The 21699-nt window shown below is 45.8% G+C and overlaps 1 protein-coding gene across 1 annotated transcript in view; it reads left to right on the top strand.

The window, feature by feature from the left end:
- The window catches only part of bt (projectin protein bent), a 247652-nt gene that overhangs the window by 13784 nt on the left and 212169 nt on the right, over window positions 1-21699 (top strand). The window contains exon 2 of the mRNA XM_055075480.1: window positions 10655-10994. Coding sequence (XP_054931455.1) covers window positions 10679-10994 — 316 coding nt within the window. The 5' untranslated portion in view covers window positions 10655-10678. The remainder of the gene's footprint in view (window positions 1-10654; window positions 10995-21699) is intronic.

The raw sequence follows: 21699 nt of genomic DNA, 5'->3' as shown, positions 1-21699 counted from the left end.
CTGATGCTTCTCTTTACGCGATCTGCCGACATAGTAGATTCCTCTCATTACGTGCATCTGTATAAAGCTTCGTCATCGTGTTTCAAGCGTGTTTGCAATTTCCTACATAATATTAACCTTGAGTATTTGTCATCGCAAATTTACTATATCGAAAATATTATGTTACTTTATTCTCTGAGACTGATGTTTTTTAGTACGCCGCCAACGAATGAACTGAAAGAACGAAAAAGAAAAATACATACATACATACATACATACATACATACATACATACATACATACATACATACATACATACATACATACATACATACATACATACATACATACATACATACATACATACATACATACATACATACATACATACATACATACATACATACATACATACATACATACATACATACATACATACATACATACATACATACATACATACATACATACATACATACATACATACATACATACATACATACATACATACATACATACATACATACATACATACATACATACATACATACATACATACATACATACATACATACATACATACATACATACATACATACATACATACATACATACATACATACATACATACATACATACATACATACATACATACATACATACATACATACATACATACATACATACATACATACATACATACATACATACATACATACATACATACATACATACATACATACATACATACATACATACATACATACATACATACATACATACATACATACATACATACATACATACATACATACATACATACATTGTGAAGCCGTCTCGGAACGCTGGCGGGACGAGAGGCGTGCCAGCGGCGTTGCAGGCTTCGCACCTCGACGTTGCTCGAGATAAGACCGAAGGGAAACAATGGACGTTTGTCGGCGCCCAAAGCAACGAGATTTAGTACCGTCCGTTCCGCTCACGCCAGTGTATGGCACCACGGTGTGGGGTTATGCACACGGCTGCTCAGCAGGAGCGCTAACGTGTGAGCGCGCAACGCTCATACCGGCAGCGGAAGCCAGAACACTGCCCTGGTTGCGGCAGAGCTGACTGACAGGGACGTGACGGCGCGTCCGTTTGGCTTCGTCGCTTTTTGCAGGCAAACACACTGCGCCAGGTCGCGCGTCTGTCGACTTTCCACGTGCAGGCCGCACTTGCGCCGTTGATAGCAGGACAGCACGATGGTGGCGCGAATGCACCTCGAGCGCCAAACAGTTGTTGTCCGCGAGTCTAATGATGTGTAAACGAGGTAGCGCATAAACAGGCTGCGCCGTAGCAATTTTCGTGTGAAGTTCTGTCGCTTTTAACAGACAGCGCGCATGATCTCGGAGCTCACGGCTAATGCGAACAGCTCAAGGCTCCCCTTCAGCTTCAGCCTAAGGATCGCTGGCGTTCATCCCCAGCCTCTGCAGCGCTGCACGCATTTAGCGAGACCGAGTATAGAAACAGACGGCGCGTGGGCCCACTGCGTTCCCGCTGTCTACTTCCTTGGCTAGTCAATCTTTCCATGACTGTTTTTGCTTTACGCGTCTGTTACCCCGCGTCTTAGTGATAGGCGTGAGCGTATGGCACTTGCTTTATTTGAGCTCGGCTCGAGAACGAAAGGCTTTGCCGTTCTTTCTGCCTTACAAATGTGTCGTCTCTCTCTGGTCCTTGTCGGGCGGTGCATTCTATGTGTCCCCTTCGAAGCGGCCGCGTGCTCGCCCAGCGGCTCGTCGGCAGTTCTCCGTCCTGCTAGTCTGGTGCGGTTCTCTGCCAGCGGGCGTGTTTTCTTCGCCACATCTGAAATATAGGCCTGAAGAGTACGGATTTCACTCTGCCGACGGTGAGCTTATTGGTGACGCTTTTCATGTTTACATCCATTTAATTTATAACATTGTGGTTGAAGAGGGTGAAGACAAAGTTAAGGCAGTAGAAAAAGGGGTGAAAGTTTCGGAGGGTAGGCAAGTATAGCGCGTGCAGTCGCGGTGACAATAATGATGAATAGCGCGCAGAAAGGTCAAGGGCGAAGCTCCCATTACGAATCATTGTGACTCTGGCAGTTGTGAGTTATGCGAGTTGTCCGCTTCTGTAGTCCAGTTGGAACACACTCATGAGGCCACGATGGGTTGACAGAAGAGCATACAGTTCTGTGTTTCGGCCACAGTCACATTGTGATAACGTTCACCTTATTTCGAAAGCCATCTTTTGTTTGGTATAAGTCATGAATAAAAACAAGGAAACATATATGGCATTTTACCAGTACTGCAGTTCGAAAAAGCAATATACATGAAGCGGTGCCACATTACGTAATAACCATACGCACCTTCTACAGGCTTCTGCATTCTGTATCCCTCTTGCCGGTGCCCGGTAGGATGGCCAACATAAGGCACACGGATGTTGGACAAATGGATGATTAGTTGCAAGATACAAAGATTGCGTTACTGCGCAAAGACAGACAGCGTTTAATACAGTTGGTGTTGGCAATATGGGCTGCTGTTTCTCTATCTAATGACGAAAAGTTATGGGAACTTCATTACTTTCATATTTGAGCTTGGTGATTACTCTCAATATGACAATGCGCAGTTCTGATAACTATAACTTACAAAAAGAAAGAAAGCGACAGGAAAATATCTTTTTTACTGGCGAAAAGTGACACATTGAGAAATTTTGTATAGAGAGAGGAGGTCAAGTGTCAACACTGCCTTCATTTCAACATTTTGTTCTTCTCAGCTTTCGCTTAAGGTAAGACGTTAGAAACGGCTATGTGATCGTCTGTGCAAGGTTTGAAGATAAGTCATTAAGCTTATAAGTATAGTTATTTGGCCACTGCAGTGGTCACAGTAGGCATTTCGTACGAGACGTCAACTAGGCATAAATGCATCACGCAAAGTAGCTCTTTGTTATTTTAAACTGAAACATGATATCCGTGTTTGGTTCCATTTCGATCGCGCGAAATGTCGAGGTGACGTTCCGCTTAGCGCATTTCACTTTAGCTGTAAGGAAGTCACAGCGGGACCGTCTGCCCTTGCATCGGTCTCTTGCGCTTGGCTGTACAACTCGTCGATTCTAGAGACAAGGACGTCAACGAGAAAGCAAAGCCGGGCCCTTGTGTGTTCCAAAGTTAAGCACTATACATTTACAATTAGCAACCTGCCGACGTTAGCTTCTTTATTTTTTATATGTGGGTCTTTGTAATGCATCATGATCTGGATCAAAATACTTCCCTTGTAGTATGCATGAAAGCGGGCAGCCTTCTCCAAGTTCACTCTCGCGTTTATGATGCAGAAGTTCAGTGTAGAGCCACGGCGAGCTTTGCGCACGGTATTAACAGGTTACGCAAGGTGATGATTACTTTGCAGATCAGGGCGGCCGAATTTCAATGGGTGCGAAATGCGAAAACAACCGTGTACTTAGGGTTAGGTGCACGTTAAAGAACACCATGTGGTCCAAATTTCCGGAGTCCCCCACTACGGCGTGCTTCAAAATCAGATCGTGGTTTTGGCACGTAAAACTTCATAATTATTCTTTTTTTTTTTTTTGCGGACCAGAAAGTTCAACTTCTTGTTTCTGCGTTCGATCACCGGCGTATTCCGTGTATTGCGGCTCGTTTTTGCATGACGTTGCAGACTGTGAATGGTCTCTTGTCATTCTACATTAACTACTTATGCACATCGACGGAAAACAAGCGCACAGGAAGACACACACGAACGACCGAGAAAGACACAGGTCAGGCGCGAACTCACATGCCATCGCATGTCATCCTTTCCACATATATTTGCTGGCGTGGCTGCAAATAGATGTGAGTTAGCGCCTGTACCAGTCTAGTAACGTTGGCCTGTCCTGTGTCTTTCTCGGCTGTTGGTGTGTGTCTTCCTGTACGCTAATTTTCCGTCGATCTGCAATGCACCATCTAACCCGTCTGCAGGTGTTGTTATACTTATGCACATCTGACATGAGTGAGTGAGTGAGTGAGTGAGTGAGTGAGTGAGTGAGTGAGTGAGTGAGTGAGTGAGTGAGTGAGTGAGCGAGTGAACGAGTGAGCGAGTGAGTGAGTGAGCGAGTGAACGAGTGAGTGAGCGAGCGAGTGAGTGAGTGAGCGAGTGAACGAGTGAGTGAGTGAGCGAGGGAGTGAGCCAGTGAGTGAGCGAGGGAGTGAGTGAGTGAGTGAGTGAGCGAGTGAGCGAGTGAGTGAGTGAGTGAGCTTTATTTTTATCTTTTGTTTGTTCTGCCTTTTTAATATGTAACTGGGTGCTTCAGGAAAACCGGTTCTTGGGCAGCCTGTTTTTCCGTGTTTTCACCTTCCAGTAAGCAAAAAAAAAAAAAAAATAGATCGATGCACTTGGCGATACAGTAAACTCTCAGTTGTGCGAACGTCGGTTTATCGAATATTTCAGAATAACGAACTTCTTAAAAATCCCCGGCAGTTTTCTTATAGATTCTATGCAGAAATGTTTCACTTAAACGAATTTCGGAACAGTCAATATTTCAGTTTAACAAACTCGCTCAGAGGACCAAGGCTTATTTTTAACAAAGTTTTGCGCCCTGCACTGCAGGCGCAACCGATGCCCATCCTCATCAAACCGCCGCTCCAGCGGCAATGTAACGTCGCTTGCGCTACAGCGCCCCTGGGGCAAAGCGGCGGCGCGGAAAACGAACGACAACGAGGCATGACCTCCGAGATCGCCCGCACAAAACGAGCAAGCATGTAATCTCGGAGGCCATGAACAAAGTAACATCGCTGGCGCTTATAACGCCGCCAGAGCAAAGCGGCGATCTGTCACACCACAAACCACGTGGTGTGTTTTTTTCCGACCGGCTAGTCGTGGCATGGTCGTCGTCTCTTTCTTTCCAGTCTCGTCGGTTCCGCGTGTGCACACAAAGGCAGCATTGTAACTGTTATGAACCTTGTACTTGTTGATATGTACAAATTCCATTTCACACATTTCTAACATTATGGATGCCATGTCTTTTGCTCCATGAATCCATGAAGCTTCAAACTTTTGACTCTGTATGCCATGTCTTATGTTGGTCTAGTGAATATTCAGTTTAGTGAACTTTCATTTAAGTGAACTATTTCCTTCGGTCCCTTGAAGTTCACTCAAGTGAGAGTTCACTGTATTTCGTTCTCCGTCTACGACGATCATTCTGACAGATATAATATGAGCACTGTTTGAAAGCGAACCGGAAAATCTTGCGACGCTCAGCTCGGCACGTCGCCGTGAACCCGAGTCTCTGCGCAGGCGCATTTTCCTGCATGCAAGCACACACACACACACACACACACACACACACACACACACACACACACACACACACACACACGCACGCACACGCACACGCATGCACGCACATACGCACACAAACACATGCGTGCGCACACACGCACAAACTTTTCTGGCGGCAAGAACACAGGGCTCGCATTGTTTGCTCGTCGCTGGAGTGACTAAGTGCGGTGCTCCTTCGTACGCCGTGACGGGAGGCACCTGTCATCATCCGACGCCGTATTGCAGCTGGTACGGTCACGGCAGGACTCGATGCTCGGGTGCCGATTCGGTCTCTCAAACTTCGTTCGCCTCGACATCTCTCCTCTCCCTTTTGTTTTTTTTCCATCACTCTCGCCCCATGTGATGCTCTGTTCCACCTCACCTGCCCTCGTGCCGCGGCTGCGTAGTTGTGTGCAGTAGAGCGCACAGATAGGATAAACTCTGCTTCCTTACCATGTATCGCTGTCCAAGAACGCCGAACGTTTTAGACAGGAAGTAGGTGGCGCTTAGAACCGGAAAAGAATCTAGGAATCCACATGAAAGGGACACACTGCGCTGCGGCGGTCGCATTGTGAGCGTTTCTTCTTAGCCTCCGTCGCGGCCTCGCGCACTGGCTGTTTCCCCATGCAACATCATCGATAAGTTTAATCATCTGTTCGTGCTCCACAATGTGTGAACAGGTTGTGGTACTCCGCAATGCGTTATTCTTTTAATGCGCGAGCATTCTTTGGCGAGTGCCCCAGCAAAATTTGTCTGTAACGTGAAAAGTGTCACACCCTTTACCTGCAAAATAAATGCATAATTGTCGAAGTTTAGACATTTAATTGTTATAAGCGTGTAGATGATTGGCAGCTTTATAATCATTAAAGAAGAAATGGGAAATGCAAAAAAAAAAAGAGATAGAGAGAAAGAGATAACCTTTCTCGTCATGTCTCCTTGAAAGCTTACTTTTTCGCATTACTTGTATGAGTGCAAAGAAGCCTGCTTGGGGATTGCGGAATATAAGAATAGAATTGATTAGCAAATGTGATAAAAATGTAATAGTAGATGATTGGTATGTTAAAAAATGGGACACGTCACCACTCTAACGTTGTAACATAAAAAGGAAATAAAGTAAAATAAATAAAAAAGAAATACTGCGTACTCGAACCAGCAGAGAAGAGAAAAAAAAGATGAGGACGGAGATGAAGAACAACCGGCCCAATTTTACCAATTTTATTAAGAACAGCAATTTTCTAATACCATCCAAATCTTGGACAATCTCCCGAAGTGGGTATGGGTCATCGTAGAAGGCAAATGAAGCCAAACCAAACAAGCAGCTACGGCGACAAACGAACAGCGAGACATTCAAAGCGAAGGAGAAGCAAGTTCCCAGCCTCCACAGAAGAAATGCAGGTTGTCTGATTCACAAAAATAAAGTTGTGCAGAACGCAGCAATAAAAGAAGATTGTAATCTCGTGAGTTTATGGAATGTAATAGCGTTTGGAACTTTATGATATGGTTTAAGCAGGATAGACATTATAATCAACAAAAAGGCTACAGAAATTCTGAGAATTGGCTAGTAATGCGTAAGCATTCTTTTACATCTGAAAAACGATGGTTAGGCATGCATAAGCTAGCAAAAGCAGGTAAGCAACGGTGAAGTAATAGCCGAGCCACAGAATGCATATGCGTTAGTAGGAAATTCTCAGAATTTATGTAGCATTTTGTTTACACGGTTGGACGAACTGAGAATGGCTCACGTTTTTTGCTCGAACATGCCTGAGAATGAGTGTAGGGTGTGAATTGAAATGGGCGTATTCGAGGAACGAAAGCCGACTTGACAAGGGTACGAAGGGCCTCGGCTCTCTGCATTACAGTCGGGCATAGTTCGGGCCGCCGTTCTTGTACAACCACTGGAAACACTAGTGTGCCGCTTAGTGGAAACACTGATGTCCACAATAAATATTTTAGGACAGAGCTTTCGTGTCATTATCACAAAGGCCCTTGTAGCTTTGTGGGAAGCATTGTACGACCAGCGCTTGCCAAGAATTGACGGTCGACCGCTTTAGACGAGCCATCGATTCTGTTTCCCTTACATTCAACAGGCAGCATTTGCGTTTTTTTTTTTCAGCAGTACATGCAGTGAAAATTTGCTTTCTGCGTGCTGGAACGCGTGCTTGGCTTCCCTTGCTTTCGCGAGTATTAAAAATAATGTTTTTCTGAGACGTACCTCGCACCAAACCCCCGTATCATTGCACAGGTAAACTGCATTGTGCTTCGAATTCTCAGTGTTCCCGCTTCACGAGATTAATGAGCTGGCCGTGACACTGTGTCTGCCGGTGGATTTCCAATTTTTATGAGCAGCAGTTGTGGGATGAACATCTCTCCATGTAACTATAAGAACCGTTGCGAACTAATGTAGCGTTGTGAACACGCAGACCGAGACGGGCGCTGCCGTTCTGGCGTACGACCTGAGGAAAAGCTTGGCAGAACTCGAACATGTCAGTGCAAGGGCGTGGCCGTCAATTGTGAAGTCTCACAACCGAAGGATGTAGCACTAGCAGATAACATTAGGTACGTTTTTTTAGAGACATGTTCTTCTGAAAGTAGTCCTTTATTAGCACTAACAGTAGTAGTGCGTTATTGACTTTCAGCAGATGGATGGTGTAGGTTTGTGTCAGGAACCGCTTTACGAGTATAAAAAGTCTATGGGCGCAAAAATGTAAACCTGATAACGCTGTTTGTAATCCATATTCAGATGAAGAGAGTTTTTTTTTTCTGTTTCTTTTTATGCGATAGCTGCCACGAAGTGGTTTCGCGTAACGACATATGTAGGTAACTTGTTAGATAACAGAGGTGTACTGTTCTTTCGCTGTACAGAATTTCGGCGCACACATCTGAAAGAAAGCTAAATAGTGTGTAGTTGCTTTTGATTTGTGTGCTTGACAACGTGTGCTTCAAAGATCAAAATAAGAGTGCGGGCCTTGAAATAAACTTGTTACAAAGAAGTCCTTCTCACGATATCGGTGATTAAAGACTCGTTTCGAGTTTCACCGCACGTTCTCCAAGCGGTACTAGACGAAAGAAAGGAGAAAATCGGCAACATTGAACTGCATAGATACCAGTTGAAATAATCCAGTTAAGAGACAGTCAAGAGAGTGAGAAAGAACGATGAATGAAAATTGTGTAGATTAACCAGGACTGAGCCCTGCAGGCTACCCTGCGCAGGGGGAAAGGAAAGGAAAAGATTAAGAGAAAATCAAGAGCTCATGTGAAATGGAGTCACCGCCGACATGATGGAAATTCTCAACACTGTCACAGACGGTCTCTCAGTCTGGTCAAGCCATCTGTTGAATGTCAGACACGCTATATTTTGTTTGTTGGTGTGGCAGAAATACATTATTCAGATGAAAGAAATGACAAGGCAGACAACTCGTAAACTGTAGGCGCGGATACACCTACTGTGTGCCTGTATGGGCGCAAGCGGCATAAGCCTCGGGGTGTGGAGTACGTGTCCATCAATACAATTGGCAACAACGACAACAACAATGACGACGACAACGACGATTCGAGTGGAAGGAAAACTCACAACAGTAAAAAAAAAAAAAAAAAACTTGTCAGAGGTTATGGTTTTTAACGGCAACTAAAGTATTACAGACGGAAGCTGTTCATGTTATCGCGGGAACTTTGTTTTTCGCGTGTGCTTACCGTTATCGTATAACGACGCTGGTCGTTTTCTTTATTTTTCTGTAACGCTCTTAGTTAAGCACAAATTTTAACATTGCCATTAATTATCGATAATTTAAATCAAGTGCGATGCTGTTACAGCGATAGCTTTGCTCTGTCTGCGCGTCGCCATTTGCTGCCTGCTGAAAGACCTGAGGGATCTCCTAAAACACAACCCACAAAATCTCTGTCGCCTGGTTTTTATTCAGTGCAGACGTAGAGAAAGCTGGGTATCGCCGACGTCCTATTATGATACTAATTTTTCATGCAGAGCCCGAGTGATTTTTAGTTTACAATATGTAGTATGACTTAAAATAAGAATTAAAGCTCGCTGTTGGCTTCTGAAAAGTTTATGTTGGCTGAATATGACATTGCAGTCGGCAACAAAGTTTTCCGCAATATCTCGCCTTTGGAAGAGTGAGAAAAGTTCTCGGGCTTTACGTGTCAAATCCACGATGTAAATATGAGGCATGCCGTAGTGAGGGGCTGCGGAATAATTTTTGACAACCTCGGGTTGCTTAACGTGCAACCCAGGGAACGGTACACGAGCGTTTTCGATTCCATACCCATCTAAACGCGGACGCTGCGGCCGGGATCGATGCAGTGACCTCGAACTCAGCAGCGCAACACCATAGCCACACGGTGTTTGCGGCGGGCGCAAACGTGTGACACACTGACACCTATAATAACAGAGATGTCACATATATATATTTTTAACCTGTGATGGATTTCGTAGTGGACATAACATCGATATTTACAAACACCAAACGTCGATATTTACAAACACCGAAAGAGCACATAACAGATATATCCCTAAAACTGTACCTCTCCTGTAAAACCTAAGTGGAGATGAAGCTGGCTTTTCCCCGCTAGGGGTCTTACTGCGGTGAAACCCGCTCTGACGAGCCTGTTTCAGCGAATCTCGCATGCACGCGCCTGAGTTTCTTTTACTCTAAGCAATTGCAGATAGCTTTCATTGGTTTAATTTTTTCTGTCTATAGAGACTGTCTCTTGTAAATTTTGCCCAAGTTCGGATATAGAATACGGCAACACCAACAGGTTCTGTCGGTGTTACCGTATTTCATATCCGAACTGTCGTTTGCCAACTAAGCTAATCAGCAGCCTAACAGTTATATAGATTAGTAAGAATGATAAGGTATTATGCGATAATCGTAAGAGTAATTCTTGCTGGTATGAATGTGTCTTAGACAGTTTTGAAGAGGTGGGGAGAGAAAGGTGTGCGTGCGTGTGTGTATGTGTGTGAGAGAGAGAGAGAGAGAGAGAGAGAGAGAGAGAGAGAGAGAGAGAGAGAGAGATCCAATGTAGGACACTTTTAAATGTTTTTCTAGCGTGATGAGGTCGGTTGTCTTCATGGCGTCTTATGACTGTTTTTTCCGTGCCCTTTGGTGTTCATTCGACCATCACACTCGTGCCATTCTCTAGAGAAGGTAGCTCGACCAAAAGTTTTAAACAGTTGAACATCTGGGTGGTGCGCTTAGCACACGGTGGTCTGACGAGGCGGCAGCTGGCGCCGGTCTGTAGTTGTGGGAATGCGCATAGAACGCAGGATGAATTTACCCTTAGCCCGTTCTATCTGTGTATGCCGCAGGGTGTACGACGTTTATTACGCCAACTCGCTCCTTACGTCGTGTTCATTGTCGCAGGGGCGCCCCTAGCCCACGGGCGCCATGGACGACGAAGAGGACGTTTCGGCGCCGTCCTTCCTGCACAAGCCGACGCTTCGCGAGGAGGACGATGGCAACCGGCTGGTATTCGAATGCCAGATGCGGTCGCATCCGCGGCCCGAGATATCCTGGTTCCGCGGCGACGTGCAACTGCACGACGACCACCGCACGGCGATCCGCGTGATCGAGATCGAGCCGCGCAAGTACCACGTGTCGCTGGAGCTCAATGACGTCATCGAGTCGGACGGGGGTCTCTACAAGGTTTTCGCCAAGAACCGCGAGGGACAGGTTGACTCCTCCATCAACCTCAACTTCAGCCGTGAGTTCCTGTCATCTCCTGCATGGTGTGCACTGGATTTGTCTTGTACGTTCGATTCATTGGCCCCGCCATCTTGATAACCCCGGCTAGTTACCAAAAAGTATTATTATCAAACAGCCGCGCGATGGCGGTATTTTCAACCACTTGTGAAACTGAAAACTTAAAACGCGTCACTACAATTCATTCCTGCTGCTTGCAACTTGACTCCAACACAGCGTTAAGAACGGCAGTTCGGGAGAATTTACACGCTCAAAATAACAGAAGAAAATTGAAGCATTAAAATCGTCTCTGCACGTCTCAGCCAAAAGTGGTCCTGATTTTCAAGACAAAACGAAAGGGTCTGAGCTAATGAGACCAAACGCCAACTGTCGCTACAGGTACATGCAAGTATTTAGTACTGTGTTGTTCAGCCCGACTCATTTGGTAACTAAAGCTATTTAGCCAGTCATTTGATTCGGAATTCAGTGCTCGAACTGTCGATGATTTTATTGCAGAATGTAGGGAAAAACACCTGAATAAGCCGTTGAAGGCGACCGCGTTTCTTTTTCACCTCTGTTTCTTATGTTGAAAAATAGAGAGCAAACTCCAATGGTTCGCTGACATAGTCACTTCGTTCTCCTCTCCACCTTCGAATTGACCCTGGATAATCGAACACTTGCTTAAAGAGTACTTCAGTTAATTTTGAACAATGGCTTAGTTAAGCACAGTGAAATTATACTGATGTCATGCTGTACCAGATGTCACGTTGTAGTGACATCTGGTTTGGCGAGCGTGTGCCTCTTAAAGCAAGTGGCATTCAATGCATAGCGATAGCGGCGAACACAGTTGGCGATCGTCGAAAATCTGGTCTGGGGGGTTAAGCGCCTCGGCTTTTATACATGACTCGTCGAAGGTTCCAGGGTAATTGTAGTTACCCGCGTGCCTTCCAGAAAGGACCACACAATTCGTGTCGCGCATACAGTTTTATTATGCAAGGCTCGGTGAGAATATACACAACAGATAGAATCAATGATAACATTCTAAGAAGTTCCAAATTATGCAGGCGCGTCTTGCGCTGAGCGAGGGAAATGTAGTCTCCGAGAAAAGGATAAATAAGTACACGTGTCACTATAAAACCATTCAACTATCCTATCAGCTTCATATTCGGCTTCCCAGCAGAGTAGCCCCTTGCTACGGTTAGTAAGTGGATGACGCAATCAAAATTACTAGAGCAAATAAATAAACTGAAGGAAAAAGACATTGCGCAAGCGAGACTCAGACAAGACAAAAGTGTTGTTTGTTAGTAAGACTAAGCCAAAAAGAAGATGGATGAGAATGAGAGCCAGACGCATTTCCGGTTTTGTTACCCTATACTAAAAGAATGGAAGCCCAAAAAGAAGTTGACATATGAGAACATGCATTATTTCAGGCAGGTGATGGGGAGGGAGGAAGCAGTGCGTGAATTTTCAGAGTTAAGTCAGTCTGAGGAGCAGTCTCTTAGAATAAAACTTGTTTTTCATTGTATGCTTCCATTCTAAGCCGTGAAAATTAGGGTAGACCACGTGCCCGTGCTTTGGCACCGGTCTTTGAGCGAGTGCATCTGGATCAACGTATTCCTTTGCCGTGACGTCAATGGGAGTCCTTTATATACAGCGTCGGCTCCGTGTTGACAAACACGAACCCTGTTCTCTACGTGACATAAGTGATAATTAAGTCTCTGAAATACGGTAGAAGAATCATTGTGATTTCAACAGACTTACTCTTGTCCTGGGGGCATGCACCAGTGAATCTGCGCAGTACGCTCGACGCAATGTTTGCGTGCCTATACTGTGAATGTTCCGTGTGTAAACCAATCCATTGGATGCATTACCAGGGAAACTCGAGTACGCGTAAAACAATTAAATAGCAGCGGCTCTTCACAAATATTGATTTCGTCCGTTTATTGAAATGCGATAACTTGTCTGCAAAGTGCACCGACTGTCGAAAGGCGAATTTTACGTGCTTCTTTATAGATGAAAGGCAGAAATCTTGCAGTCTGCGAGGCTTGAGCTGGACCCTGAGTGATGGTGTGCTGGTCACGGGTTGCAAACTCATGTACGTGTTTTACACAACCATGGTAGACAGATAAATAGAGGTAAATATAATTAAAAGTGCAGTATTCTACCAGCGTACGCACTAGCGCTTACATACTGCGCCGCATGGGCAGTGGATCGGTAACATGAAGACGTGGAGGAGAGCGGGAAAACGAAAAAATAAAGAATAATAAGGACGAGAAAAAGGTGTACGACCGTCACATGTAAAAATAAACCAACCTATTGTACAGGTGATAATCTATAGTTTTATCAATAAAGTCAATGTCTTGAAGGAATGATAAAACGAAATCTAACGCTTGACGCTGCTTTGAATGAGAAGTCATAGAACCTAGTATTCTTCCTAACTCCACTGGTACGTGTGAAATGGAGTTCATTTTTACTGCAAATGTGTGAAGTAATTTCGTCTTCTTGCAATTCCACGCAAGTTCAACACAAGTTCATTCTCCTTCTTTATTGCATGAAGAGTTATACATTAGGCATCTTTTAGAGGGCCGCAAGCTGGACATTGCCAAAGAATGTTTCACCGTTGCCAACGCGTGATGGTTATAACAATAAATATTGATGGTTAGTGTAAGACGGTACATGTTGTTTCTGTATGCAGCGTTCAGGCGGCGCTGGTGAAACAGATTGTCAAGCTCACCAGAAAACTTGCGTGAAAGTCTTGGATTAAACGCAGGATTAGTCTAGGGACGAAAGTGATGTTAATGTAGCGGAGTCGTCAAGACACGAGGAATCTACAGCCAGTTGGCATTAATGTAGCGTGAATGTAGTCCCATACTGCGCTATCCAGCCGAATATGTACTCGCCGTTGGCAACCATGTAAGCAAAACAATAGTGGACTGAAGCAGTGTCTCTTCCAGTCGTGTCTGTTCGATCGAGTCAATTCATGCTTTTCAATACATAACACTTCCATCACAGCTTTTGTATCTATCCTCCTCATTATCATCATACCTCATACCTCCTCATCTTGCGTTATTTCTCATTCTCTTACACCCAAGCCGAGGTAGCGGGCTCACCTTTGGCGAATCGCGCCGCCCACTCAGCTTTTCATTCAGCATGCGTTCTCTTTATATCTGTAGTCGTTGATGTTCGTGAGCATTCCATCGCTTACCCCTAGCCTTGACCGAGTGCGTTGGATCGCACAAAGCAAGCAAATGGCCTGGCCAGCTGGGTACGCGCAAATTCCGTTAGCACGACTTTCCTGCGGGTACGGGGCGCGGCCTTTGTTCGATGCACGCTCGTTAAACACGCGTTTGTTTTCCTCCGCCGAAACGGAGAAAGCCGTGCCCTGTGTTTGTGTTATGGCTGCTGACTCCTTCCGGCACCTCCAGCGCCAGAGCCGATCCGCTCGCACCCTGACGCCCCGTCTACGTGAGCAGCGTTCGTCTCGCAAGATTGCCTCTTGAACTAATGATGGAGGCTGCGTTTGAGAGCTCCAGTGTTTCTGTTTCGGACGCTTTACTTTCACTCGTCTGTAAGACAAACATATAAAAACAAGTTAATGCACATACATATTGCAGGAGTTTTGAAGTAATGAGCCGCTTTATGGAGACTACTTAGCACAAGCACAGCGCAAAAGACGGGGACAATATAGAAAGACGCGCGACGGCTTTGAGTGTCTTTCTATCTTGTCCCCGTCTTTTGCGTTGTGCTTACGTTACGATTAATTACCAACACGCCCAAGCCTTTATGCATGTAGACTATGGTTGGGCGTGGTATTAAACAGTGTCTGCGTCTTCTGCTGAGGAATCGCCGACACCACAGCCTGTGACCACTGCGGTGAAGTCATATTCCACCAGTCATATTCTGGGCCAGATTCCGCAGTACTGTGCACAAAGATGCTCACTTACCGCTGTGCTCAACTTCTTCGACGACCGACGATTTGTCGGAAGAGAGAATCCTTCAACGTAGACGTCACTCTATGTTCTTTCAGGAGTCTATTAAAGCATTGTTTTGATTTTTTGCAATCTATCGGACTCGGTTAACGCCTGTAATACTTGCTGTTTTTTTTTTTCCTCTCTCTCCTTCTCCGTTCTTTCTAACCCCGTTTCCCCCAACCCACGTGCGGCGTAGCAAACCGCATACCTAATTCTGGTTAACCTCCCTACCTTTCCCTTTCTCTCTCTCTCTCTCTCTCTTGAAGTAAGGAACGGCATCTCTGACATCTTTAAGTATGTAATCAGTGTATTCTGTCAGAGTACTAAACAATGAGGGCCGAAACGGTAAGGGGAGCGATAAAACCTGCAAAAATGTTGAGGATCATGCAACGAGCAATCGAACGCAAAATTATTGGCGTAACATTAAGAGGCAGGGAGACGGCAGTACTGATTAAATAGCGAAGGGGTAACTGACATTCTAGTCCAGAATAAAGGTATAGTTTGAGTTAAAGGAACAGGTGGAGTTAGATATGTAATGATTACAGCAGATGAATGAGTAATATAATGGCTGCTGAAGGAAGGTAAACCAAGTCGGGGGCTGGCGGGATAAGATGGCGTGATGGGAAATGTACAGGCATAGTAAGGCGTTTGATGACGCATCACTTGGATAATTAGATATTGCTGGAAGAGGCCTACACTCTGTAGTAGACTTGAACAAGCCGATGATGACGTTTATAGTTATGACGATGATGGTGATCATGACAAAAACGACCAAGGTGCAGGATCGCCTGATATTGAGCTTGTTCGTGTTTCTTCATGATGGGAAGGCATTGCGATAAACAGGTAGAAAAAGATTCACCGGTGATTACGATACTCCATAACGCGAAATTTGAGCGCATCGCTATACGTGTTTTTATGTCGCGTGTCAATATTTTGTATTATGATTATATAGGCACACGGTCTATATTTAGAAGATAATGCTGGGGGTACCGTGACTGGCGTAGACAAGCTGCCTCGTGCTGCACATATCAAACGAAAATAAGTGTGGCGTGATTGCCTCGCTAATCAGGAGATCGCGAGAAGCAGCGCATGGGTGACGTGTGGGCGCGATTCACAGCAGCTGTCGCAGACAGACCTCCACTCATGCAGCGCTTTGTTTCCATATATGGTATCGGTGGACGCACTCGCCGCATGCCTTTTCCACGGCGTCATCGGTGAACAGATGACGGCACGCTACTCTGGCGCTATCGCGTAGCGGTCGTCGCCGCAGAGCCAGTCTTGCGTGGCACTACGATTTTCTTCTCACGCTTTCGCCATACCCTCCTCCTCCGCTTTCCTCTTCGCTCTCGTTTCGCTATCGCCGCCTTTCATCCCCCGCTGCGCTCCGCCTTCGCTGCGCTCGTTCGCTCTGTTACCCCCAGGAAGGCGACGCTCAACGCAGGAACGGGCGCCTATAGGAGCTGCGCTCTAAAAAGACTTGACAAGACGATGCCTTGATACCAACACAGGCGTTTACTGCAGTACGACCACAATATATACGCTGATGGACGGGAACCAGAGGGTGCAACAATACAATAAATTGTTTTTTATCGTTCGTTTCTTACTCCCTCTATTGCCCATCCATTTCATTTTGTGTATACAGCATATCGCGGTCGCACAATAGACGGCGTGTTCGTAGCCAGCGCCTGGTCTTGTCTTCTCTCCCTTAAGCTATCTATTGCGTTGTCTTTTCGTCACGATATTACAACGAGCTATCATCATAATCACAACAGGATTACAACAAATACGGAACATCCGCCGCATTAAATCGTTTGCAGTTTAGCTGAACTTCCGATGTTCAGCGCGGAAATCAACCACCGGTTCTTGTTAGAAAGTAACTTGTTCCTGTTTACTTTGAAGATCAGCCCTCGTCACAACACTGGATCGTCGGTGGCTGCTTGATAGTCATAATAGCAAGGCACTGTTTCAACTCGTGCAGAATGCAGGGCTCAAAGTACACAATTATCCCTTTCTGTATGGCGACCCTTTTGCAGAATACGAGGTAAAGCTTGCAGCTTGGTGTTTGTTTTGACTCTTAGAGTAAAAAAAATATCGCGCAATTGCAAGATATTTTTGCTGCACGGCTCCCTCGGTCGGAGTTGTGAGGTCTCGCGCGGAAGAGCGTGAACGAAAATTTCGTCGAATCGTGAGAGCCATTTAGAACCCGTGAACAATACTATTGACGTAAACCTAAAAGAAAAAAAGGAAAACTTTTTCTCAGTCTTGGCCAAATAATTTTCCATCAGTCTGAAGGTTATTTTAAGGAAAAAGAAATTTGGGTCCTTCTTACCAAATTGATTATGAGGCACGCCGTAGTGGGGAACTCCAGATTTATTTTGACCAGCTGGGGTTCTTTAAAGTGTATCTAAATCTAAGTCATGGGCGTTTTTCGTTTTGCTCCCGTCTAAATGAAGCCACTGCGACCGAGATTTCATCCGGTGCCCTCGGGCTTAGCAGCGCGACGCCAAAGCCAGGCCGCCACCACAGCGGGTTAGCTGAACAGCACACTGAACGGAATTAGCCCTAAAAGATACAAAAGTGGCCCTTTATCTCGCTACCCAACGCTTTCACTCTGGAAGCATATCGGCACTAAGAACCTGCAGTGGGACGAATAATCGAATGAAGGAAAGGACGAAGTATAATAATAGAACTGTCGGTAAAACGACGGACAACGAACCCCGTTGGACTGTGCGTAATTACAGCTGCGTCAAGCTCGTCTAAGAAACAAAGATAAAAGGGCCGTTATCCAGTACGCAGCAAATGACCGACTTGGCCGTTGCGGCTCAGTATACGCCACAGTGCACCTATCAAAAACGAGTATTTGTCTCAAGGTCCTGTTTTTGTGGAACCGATCCAAATGACATTACGGGGCCTCGTAATTTGAAATTAATGGCGCATGGGAACCACCGCTCAAGGCCAGGACGAAGCTGGGCCCAGAAGCGCAGAGACCTTGGAGGCAGGCGTCTTATCGTGCCTGAGAACCGCGGAGGAACAGGGCAGAGGGGTCCATTTCGCAGAGCACAAAAGTATAAGACCGGCCAACAGAAACAGTGGTTACGCTTTGTTTGTTTCTCTTACCAGTGCTTCAGTGATTTTGTTGTATTTCCTTTATAAAGTGATTTTGTGCGACGGTGATAGCTGTGCGGAGTGGCTATATGTCCAGACAGTGGCCAGGACAGGCTTGCCGGGAAGTGGGAGTGCAAGAACGGAAGAGAATCTATTAAGAAGAGGCGACCGATCCACCAACCAACCAACCAATCGATCCATTGATTGATTGATTGATTGATTGATTGATTGATTGATTGATTGATTGATTGATTGATTGATTGATTGTAACGCAATACACAGGCCATAGACGAGGGATTGTGGAAGGATGCTTATTATTTTCGACTATTGGAAGCGTTTCCATCGAAATGCGGCCACTGGGGCTGCGAAGTCATCACTTTAGAAAATTTGAGAACGTCATCGTTCATTAACCAGTGCAATAGATGACCTATCAAAATATCGGCGTTACACAATACCAAGGGTGTTATTGTGGAATATAAACTTTGCATCTTATAGCATTGTGTGAACATTGTTGAACCCTCTGAAACGCAATTCAACCGTTCAAACCACATTGTAAACGTTGGGAAGAGGACGTAGCAGAAACATTTGAGTGCGCCATCACTGGCACCAGGTAACCTTTAAAGGTTAACAGCCTTAGTGGGTGCATGCATTCACGTTCTAACGCAGCCTCACGAAAGTCGTTCAGCGTTAAAGTGGTTTCGAGGCATCGTTACATGGTCCACAAAGTTCTGCGAGAGAAATGGCACCCACAAGCGTGTGTCATCACATTGCAAAATTACTTTTGATCGAATAATGGCGGCTGAGGTCACCGTTCCTGGCCTATATGTAACGCCGTTAAGGCATTATTACAGTACCGGAAGCGTTGATGGAAACGATGACATTGCGAGATCTTTTCGTGATACCCTAATGTGCGTCAAAACACCGTACGATCGAGCGACTCTTAGAAGAAAATATCTTGACTTGCTTTACGAAAGAAAAATTTTATGCTCATCAGCATCCAATGATGGCGAAGCCGCACGGAAGGCGGTGCTTCGAAGGACAAGGAGAATCGGAGCGCGATAACGCATCGCCCGGAAATGACGGCGGAAATGCCGACAAGGGACTCAAGCATACGCAGAAACATGGGCGCAAACACGACAGTGTTAACTCTTCTACGGGGATGACCTAAACGAGGGGTTGTGTACAACGTTTTACCAAGAAGCAAGTGAGAGAGCGAAAAGGGAAAGCAGTGAGGTCCACTACCCTGCGCGGGGGAAAGGGATTGCAGAAGCAAAGCAGCAAGAAGGCTTCGAGACAGGAGGCGGTCTGAAAGATCGTCCTTGCAGCTATACAACGACGAATCCAAGCAAGAACTCTCGAGGACCGGCCCCATTTTCAACAACGGCAGGCAGGAACGCGTCTTGTGTTCCAAGCCGCCGAATTCGTGAACGACGAAGACGCATCCAGCCGTCGCCTCCAATGTTACCACCCTACACGACAAAACTAGAAGCCGTTCTCGCAAATGTGTCGAATATTTTCGAGGAATTATTTTTTGTACACATAAAAACGTCACGAATGAAAATAACTCGGAGAACTTAAGCACCGGTAGTTTACATTCGCTGAAATAACAGTGATCTCGGTAAAGCTGCTCACTCCTGCTACAACTTGTCGCGCCGAAAATAAGGGCGGCGACGCATGCTGTCATGCCAACGCGGACGTTGCCCGCACGGCTGTCCGTCACAGGAGTCGAGGGCACGCCCGTGCAGCCCTTCTTGTCTGAGTGGGGTTAGCTCAGCTCTTCAACCGCCATGCATAGAACGCGTCGGCTGGGCGCGTCTCGCCCGCTGCACATTTTAAAATAGGCCCGCCGACACGAAGGTTCGTCGTCAGCGGAATCCCGCTTCCAAATGTTTTGCTGTGTAGACAACGTGTTGCCCAACGCTGCCGCCCTCCGCTCCTCGTGTACAGGCGGACTTCCCTCCTTTCCTTTTAGACACGGCCTGAAACACCTTGCGCGGAAAACCAAGCCAAGATGACGGTTCTTCGTGCCGATTGAGTCACAGCGCGAGGCGAAAAAAAAATAATAAGGAAGAGGAGGGGGGGGGGGGGGGGGAGGCGCTGCGTTGCATCACTCCGTGTTTCCACTTATGGCGCGCCGCCTCTCGTTGCGTTGCTGTGTTTACGTGCGCTCCCGTATTTGTTAACTTTACGCGCATACTCGGGCGATCAGTGTGTCTTGGACAGAGACCCGTTTATCCTCTCCTCCTCTCCACGTAAGAAGGAAAAGGATGCTGCTGTGTTCTTGCCGCACTCGTTTTTATAGCGCCGTAGCTTTGTGAAGGGAGGTTTGCGGGGTTTACGGCAATGCAGTGTTGGCGCGCCGTGACGCAAGTACCTGTCGCAAGTCACTTAAAGAAATCACCTGACTCAGATTCTATCATCGTCAACAACAGCTTTAATAAAACGTTTTACACGTTTGCTTGCCTTGATTGCTCGCACAAAAAGAAAATTAAGCAGTGTCAACTCCAGTTGACTTCTACGTCATGCGACTCAGTCTTGGTTTACTAAAGAATGGTTCTCATATTAATCATACAAGCGTTACACAGCGAATGGTTAGTGATATTGTGACGCGTTGCGAACTGATGCGTAGTGCAGAGCATGATGTTGTTTGATGTGGTGATACCAAGTGACCCAAGTTAGCGTCAAGTAGGTTCACTTACGAGTGACACATATACCCATGTGACACATACACTGTGGCCTCAGTGGCCCATACCAGGTGACATGTACCCACGGGAATGGCTCTCATATTTGTACTGCACTATCTCGAGATCGATACACATTGCTAGACTGCCGTATCATCCGGATCGGCCCACGAAAAGGGCAAGATGCCCGTTACAGAAAACTGAGTTGAACTCGCCAAGAATGCTTGGTCTTAAAAAATCACCGTTGAATGCGCCGCGAGCAACTGGTATTCAGAGAAGCAAGTTGCTGCGATGGCGTGGACTAGTTTCGCTATCTCTCGAAAACTGCGTAAAAATCCGGCTAAAGACAGAAATAATAAATTACAAGTGTTTTATTGAACAATGCGGAGTCGGAAATGGCGGTCTTGCTGCGAAGATCGAGCGAAATCAGAGAAATGTTAAAGGTGAACTCTTTTTAAATCTGTTAGGATAATTAAGAACGCAAATCACTGTACTGACTTGGTGTATGGCCATTCGATAAGGATTCGACGAGCATCCTCCGTAGAAATGTGAGTTGCTTAAGCCCTCCACTATACTACAGACCTAGTGAAAATATTGAAGCAACGAAAATATAGAGATACGTTCTGAATACACGGGTATTATGACCTGGGCAAGCTATCTTTGTCACTGCTTCGTAGACAGAACAAAATCGCAAAATTTCAGTGTGCCAGATCTTTCGCCACGCTAATCGGGAACTGTGAGGACACGTAGGTTCCGCGGTCAGTGCTGTAGTTTCTCGTATGGCCATTGCTTACAGGAGTGAGAGACATTATTGACTAAAGTAGGCGTATAGAGAATGTGCGCACAACACTTAGAAACGATTACGTATGTTATACAGCGCGCACGAACACTGCACAACCGCTGATTTTCAAATCAGCGATTAAGTTCCTGCGCTTCACACCGAAATATTTTTTTGTTATACATTATGGAC

This window comes from Dermacentor andersoni, chromosome 11 (assembly GCF_023375885.2).
Source record: "Dermacentor andersoni chromosome 11, qqDerAnde1_hic_scaffold, whole genome shotgun sequence".
NCBI lineage: Eukaryota > Metazoa > Arthropoda > Arachnida > Ixodida > Ixodidae > Dermacentor > Dermacentor andersoni.
This window is presented reverse-complemented; position numbering and strand designations above follow the sequence as displayed.